Source organism: Centroberyx affinis, unplaced genomic scaffold, assembly GCF_046629955.1.
Source record: "Centroberyx affinis isolate AG114_WGS23_722 - 3 ecotype Tasmania unplaced genomic scaffold, CSIRO-AGI_Caff_v1 ptg001999l_1, whole genome shotgun sequence".
Lineage (NCBI taxonomy): Eukaryota > Metazoa > Chordata > Actinopteri > Beryciformes > Berycidae > Centroberyx > Centroberyx affinis.
This window is the reverse complement of record NW_027280343.1, coordinates 7,643-15,000: the sequence shown is the minus strand read 5'-3', so window position 1 is coordinate 15,000 and position 7,358 is coordinate 7,643. Positions and strand designations below refer to the sequence as shown.

At 46.1% G+C, this 7,358-nt stretch overlaps 1 protein-coding gene across 1 annotated transcript in view; it reads left to right on the top strand.

Moving 5' to 3' along the window:
* LOC139653917 (ADP-ribose glycohydrolase MACROD1-like) overlaps positions 1-6,212 on the top strand; it is a gene marked incomplete at its 3' end in the record, with an annotated part of 64,556 nt that extends 58,344 nt beyond the window's left edge. The window contains exon 5 of the mRNA XM_071530929.1: positions 6,096-6,212. Within this exon, the coding sequence (XP_071387030.1) occupies positions 6,096-6,212 (117 nt within the window). The remainder of the gene's footprint in view (positions 1-6,095) is intronic.
* Positions 6,213-7,358: the final 1,146 nt, after the last annotated feature.

The window sequence follows — 7,358 nt, the reverse complement described above, 5'->3', positions numbered from 1 at the left end:
AGCCGCGTCTCATGACACAATAAATGATCTTCGAGATTGAAAACTGCAGTGTTGCACGTTAATTCTCGTGCGCTGGCTCTTGAACCTACGTGGACCACCGGGGGCGGTCTGGTCTTGACGTAGAGTGGAATCGGGTTTCGGACAGAAAGCCGGTGCAGTTGACTGTCGGCCACCTCCGGAGCAGAAGCAGAGATCATTATTCCCCCGAGCCAGGCCAGGCCAGGCCAGACACTGACATTGATTTCAGCTCCACATAAGAATCCCAAAGTTTCCCATTAAGTGCTATCACAGCATCTCATCTGCATAGTCAAACGTGCAGAAAGAGGAATCGGCTATACCCAAACCCCCCCACTTGCCACGATGATGTGCGGCCCTTGCATGATAATAACCCCACTGATCACACACAAACGCACACACAGTCACACACACACACACACACAAACAGGGACAGACGGCTGCCATCAGCGAGCCTGCTCTGCGAGTGCACAGGATGTGAACCAGCCACGAGGACAGCGCTCGCACATGATTGGTTTAGGTGTTTTAAGACATCCGGACCCCGCTGCACAATAGATGAGCACGATCCCAATTAATATTTCATCCATATTTCATTCCGAGCAGACCCTGCGAGCTGAGGCTGGATTTTGAGCACGCCGACATCTATAATCCATCCTCCGTGGGGTGGAGACGGGTTTTGATACCCGGTGTTGGAAGTTTCTGGGTTGCGGTCCCTGCGTGCGTCTGCAGCCCTCTGTGCTTTCCCCCTGTCTGGATGAAGGGAAAAATGCTGGCGGAGGATAGGCTGTCTGCCCGCTTTTCAGAGCAAATGAACAAGGGAGCATGTATTGTGAATGAAGGGTGAGAGTAGAAGATTGGTTTTGGAGAGCACAGATGAGAGGAGAGACAAAGAGCACTTAGTGTACCTTCCACATGCAGACAGCACTGTCAGGGTTTCAGCCGCACACATGCATACACCTGCATCTCTGCTGCTACCAAACAACCCTGTGTATGTGTGTGTGTGTGGGTAAGTTGAATATAGTAGTATTTAGCATATTTCTGTTTGCGTGTATGCAAGTGCATATGTACAACTGTGTGAGAAACAGTGTGGTGAGAAACAGTGTGTGTGTGTGTGTGTGTGTGTGTGTGTGTGTGTGTGTGTGCGTGCGTGCGTGCATCCACCGCCCAGACCCATCCTAAATGTTGCCTTGGCAACAAGCTGACTGAAGTAAATGAGTGTCCTGGCTCTGCTGAGGGATTGTGGGAAAGCAATATGCCAGCGTTCCGCCCCATTAGTTTGACGGACAGCCTGTTTGGCCTATAAGAGGTCAGCTGGCAAGGGCAGCCGTATTAGTATTCCATAGGAGAGACCTCGGGATTGGTTTTACTCTAATGTCAATCTAGCCGCTCGTGTGCGTGCGGGTGTGCTTGCGTTCATTCGTGCGTGTGTGTGTGTGGGTGTGTTTGTAGAGGCGGGTGGGGGCTGGTGGGAAGTAAAGCTTGTCTTGGCATATAACATTGCAGGCAGGTGTGTGTGTGTGTGTGTGTGTGTGTGTGTGTGCGCGTGCCCTGCTGGGGGTGGCAGGCTCCTCGCCAGGTAAGCACATCGCCAATTATCACTTCCCAGTCCCCCTACTTCTCCGCCTGCCATCCCTCCCTCCCCTCCCCGGTGTTAGTCAACACAGAAGCCGGTGAGAGCGATGAGATAGCAGCTAAACTGGTCAGCCGCCTGGTCAGCTGGCCGCTCGGCGGTCCGGTCAGGCCAAAAACACTCTTTTACTCCTTTATATTTTGCTCTTCCCTCGCGTCCTTTTCATCCATTCTCTTCCCCTGAACCTCCCCGTTTAACATTCATCTCGTCCCCTTTTGTTTTTCCCGACCCTCCCTCCCTCTCTCTCCTCCCTACTCTTCACCTACACACCCTTTTTTTTTTTTTTTTATATATATACTTGATCCCCTTCCAAACCCATTTCCCTTTGTCCAATTGTGCTCTTCAACCCCCTGTCTGTCTCTCCATGTCTCTCTCTCTTTGTCTATCATTCTGTCCTCAGCTTTCTCTCTCTCTCTCTCTCTTTCCTCATTCTCTCATCTCTCTGTCTCCCATCTCTCGTTTCAGCAGTAGAGAATTTTCTAGATATTCAATGTGATATTTTCTAGGGTAACGTAGACTAAATGATAAACGCCGGTTTGTTTTCTTAATATGGAGATGAGTTTGATATTTCCTAATGGATTTTTTGGTGTCTACCAATATGAATTAAATTCATGATTAATTCAGTATAATCTGTTGATGTCTGTTGGTGGCGTTAGGTGTAGCCAATTACGGCTGATTGTTGAGCAGTTCGGATATTCCATTTGCATGCAACAGAGTCAGTGGAGTATGAAAAACAAGGATCCTTTGACACAGCAGTAATGCTAATTTGGTTAAGTCTCCCCTGTCTCCCCTGTCTCTAAACTAGAGATACACTAATACAGATACAGGTATGGGATATTTGGATGATACTGGGCTAAAATAGGGTATCAGTACAAGTATCCTAATACAAAAATCCATGAGCCATGTGTAACAAGTCAGAAATCAAAGCGAAGCAGCTTTATTTTCTGCCTTTCTTTTTTTATAAATGTCAAAATGTTTGTTCTCGCTAATGGAGAAAATTGTATTATACCTCAGTCATTTTGCCCAATAGCAACAGAAACAGATGGACTCAGTTTATATAATTCTGTAAAAGTAATGGATCATATCGGTGCTCTCAGCATCAGCCCGTTCCCCAAACCCTGCTGCTGAAGAAGAGGCAGCGGCGCGGCTTTCCTTCACGCGCATCTTTCATTTGCACTCCTCTCCGCTCATGAATTCCCCCTCCACATTTCTGACCACGTTGACAATTGCAGCGACAGAATAGTGTCTGAATCCACTCGGCGGCGTGCGGCGCTCACGCTGGGCTATTACACCGGCTCCCACAGAGTCAGGAGTTACCACAGCTATGGCAATCTGAAAGGAAGCTAACAGGGGCCGTCTTCAGTGAATGGGGAAGGGGACGGCCCTCCAGATGTTCCCAGGCGTATTAGAATGGTGGAAGTCACAGAGAGAGAGAGAGGGAGACGTGACTAGATTGAATAGGCTTATGGATATTTCGGGAGCCCACTCGCCAGTTTCAGAGGGGCGTCCAGAGCGGGTGTTCGACCGACTCTGTGCACGTCTGTGGGTGTGTGCCTGCGTGTGTGTGTGTGTGTGTGTGTGTGTGAGACAAAGATGAGACGCTCTTTATTCTTTATTCTCTGTCGCCGCTCTTCTCATCCCCACTCGACAAGAAGCAATCTAACTTCAACATAAAGCATCAAAGGCTTCTTAAGCTGAATGCGATGAATGTGGAAGCAGATGTGGCAGTGTGTGTGCGATCAAAATGACCTTATTTGGCCGTGTGTTAGGTGTGCACCACCTGAAATCAAAGTTAAAGGTGCACGATCACAAAAAAGCATAAATACCAAGATAAGCAGGCGGCACGTTTAAGTTCACACGGATCTCACACACATCAGGCTGCACAGAAAGCATGAAGCAGGCATAAGGCTTCTAAGGTTTAAGGCACTGCTCAGGGATCAGTGGTTACATGTCCTGTATGGTCACATGTCATTGTAACTCCAAAATGAACTGATCTCCCATCAGCATTGCTATGCAGGACGCTTAGCTCAAGCCGAGGTGTTGAAATCGTATAGCTGCACATGAATGCATGCATGTGTGCGTGTGTGTGTGGTTGCATGTGTGGGTACTTGTTCAGGCTTCTGTGTGTGTGTGTGTGTTTGAGTGCGTACAGATGCGTGTGTGTGTGTGTGTGTGTGTGTGTGTGTGTGTGGTTCGATCTAGCAGAGTGCTAGTCAGATTAAACATCACCTCAATAGCTCAAGACTATGCTGTCCACTCCCAAAGAGCTGTGACACAAGCCACTTTACGACATTACACACACACACACACACACACACACACACACACACACACACACACACACACACACACTTGACGTACCTGTCAAACATGAAGAACCAAAGAAAAGGAAAACGTATGTGCGGTTTAAATTTCAGTTCAATTTCCATTTCTTTTTCTTCTTTGATTCTGTTTTTCTTGCCTGTTTCCTTATCTCTCTCCAGACTATTTTTACATCTGCTGCTCTCTCCCTTATTCCCCTCCCCTCCTCCCTCCTTCTCCCTTCCATCTCTGTCTTGTTATCACACTTGTTCTCTATTTCAGAGTTGGGCTGTTTCAGAGACGGTGTGCACTGTGTGTGTGTATGTGTGTGTGCGCGTGTCACCTCAAGGACTGTTCACAGACACACACACATACACACAGATGCGCACATAAACATATATGTGCACAGGTACACGCATGCAGAAGCTCGCACACATATATACGCACGGACACACTGTTGCGCTCACAATCGTGCACACACCTCAGCACGACACACACACACAGCGTGAGCACGGTATCTGAGCTTCTTGCTCTGTACCCTAAGGAGGTAGCCAGTGTTCATGGCTCGCCTTTCACACCCTCACAGTTCTGCTCGGCTCACAGCACTACAAGGCCCAGTTCAACACGGCACAGCATGGCACGGCACGCCACAGCTCAGCACAGCGTGGGCTCCTCCGACTTAACACAATAACATTCAGATAACACCAGACCCCCACCTGGAGCCACTCAGTTCGGCAAAACACACTGTAGCAGCTGGGCTGTATGCAGTCACAAAGAGAGAGAGAGAGAGAGAGAGAGAGAGAGAGAGATGAGACCCATAGGCCAACACACAGAGCTGTGACATATGGATGGGTGTTAGAATACTATGCATTTTCACTAAGTGCTAATAAGTCACACAGTACTGTGACAAAGTTTAATTATGAACGTCTCACACCAAGCTGCTACGTTTCACCGCAGTATTCTTCCTCTCCTATAGCAGGGTCAGAAATAATGACACGCCAAGCGCCAAACACTGGTCGAATTTGTTTTTGATGGATAAATGAATAAACACTTTTTTGAGATGATAACCTTTGAATGCCTCGGTTATATACAGTCTTTGGGCTTTGCTTCTTCTCTAATCTTGTCCCCGGTGATACACTCTCTCTGACTGTAAGCCAATCAAATCAAAGCAAAAACAATGCCTCTGTATCAGTCAGGCTCCTGATTGGCTGCCTGTGACGCTGCTCTACACAAAGCTTCTGTTTCTCCGCTGCTTGGATGTTAACTATCTTAATGTTAGTTGAAACTTAACATTATTCCCATGTGGGGAATCACTTCATGATGAATTATGAGCTTGATCCATTGTATAAGAGAGCAAGCAAGTTTTAAATTAACTAAAAAAAATAACTATATCTGCTTGTTTCTTTACTGACTGACACTACAACATCACTTTTCTTCATGTTAGACATGCTGCATATTGCATATAATAATAATTATAATGCATATTTCAGTGAGCTCCTCCTGGTGGATTGCGCTTGCATACTGTGGCTCAGAATCTGCTGCTTGGTGGGATGCCTATAATATGCCTATATTATTGTCAGTTTTTTCATGGTTCAAAGCATGTTGCTGAATTAAAGTGAGAATGTATTTGATCTATAATGTTGAGATCTATAATAATAAAGCTGTTGAGACCAAAATGTTTATAAATATTACCCTGTTTTTTGTAGGAAATTTGTCTAACCACAAGGGGTGCAAAGATTCTGACTGCAGCTGTAATTGGCATGTCTGTAAAATTGCTTTCCCCACATCATTGCCCTCCTGGAAATGAACGCAGTCACACTCTTTAGATGTGGTGTTGAAAGACAGATAGACATTTCTGAATATTATGGAAATTTATGAAAATGTAATTAATAAAGCCTAATTGACCAAAAAGTCAAAGTCAGTTGAGTCCTTAATAACAGATTAAATCAACTAATCAACTAAGGCGGTAGCCCTAAAATCCATTAAAGTGACAGACAGGCAGATAGACAGACAGTTGCTTCGATATATTAATAGCAAAAAAGCAGCATCTTGAGTGAAAAGTTAGTGTTGGCCAAAAGCCGCAGAAGACGGTCCTTACTGGAGTAGTAAATAGGCCAATTGTTTGATTTTCCTCTCCTCTCCTCTCCAGTGGACGGAGCTATCCACCGCGCTGCAGGTCCCAAGCTGAAGAAGGAGTGTGCGTCCCTCCATGGCTGTGAGACCGGACAGGCTAAGATCACCTGCGGCTACGGCCTCCCTGCAAAGTGTGAGTACCTTGTGTGTGTGTGTGTGTGTGTGTGTGTGTGTGTGTGTGTGTGTGTGTGTGTGTGTGTGTGTGTGTGAATCATATCTCCCTTCAGTGCAACCCACGTTTTTTTTCTTTTCAGCCGGATTTGAACTCACCGCCACCATCTCATCTTGGTATCCATAATAATGTCACTCCCTCCTTTCCATTTATAGCAAAGTAAATGGCACTCAATTATTAACTGGTGGTTCGTTGCAGCGTGCATAACGTGACGAAACTGAAGATTCAACATGGCAGGAAAAGCTTTTCTGAGGTGTTTCACATCAGGGAAAAAAAAATCAGCTCTGCCTGCATCTCCTGCAACATGTGACTAACTCTGTGGAGAACATCAGTGCCGTGGCATTGTTCTGACCTGCGCTGCATCAAAGCAGCCATTTATTTTTCATTTACCTTGGTCTTTCTACTATGCCCTACACAAACAACGCAAAGGTCAAAGGTCATGACCAGGGTTTAGATTTAATGTCAGAGTACTGGACACACTGTTTGATTGACATGTGATCTGTGGGAAGAGCAGTGCAGAAACACCACAGCGGGGAGCGCTGAGCAAAAGAGACGGAGACGAAATAATAAAAAATTTAAAAAAAACAACAGCACAAGGATCTCGAGGATTACCACTTTAAAAATAATCTGACTGTCTCAATTTGTCATTGTCAACAAAGCCCTGTGTTTGTCCTAAATGAAAGCGTTCACAAATGCTTTTATTATAAGACCTTGAATGTGATTGGACGAGACCTTGAGAGCTCCGTCGTAAAGGTCTTTGAATCAGTTATACAAACAATATGACTCGTCTTGTGCAGTTTAGCATACGGTGCAACATTTAATGATTTCTCAAGCCATATGCACTCACATTTTCTACCTCTCTCTCTTCCCTCTCTCTCTCTCTGTCTCTCTCTCCCTCCCTCCTCTTTGGCTCTGATCTCCTTCAAGCAGTAATCATGATACTGCCCGACACTGTGTTGGCATGCACGCAGCGTGACACTAATAGATACCGCAATAATGCACTAGCCGAGCGCTGTACATTATAATGACCACCCAGGTGCGTGTGTGTACACTTGTGTGTGTGTGTGTGTGTGTGTCTGTATGTGTGTGTCTGCGTGTGCGAGAGAG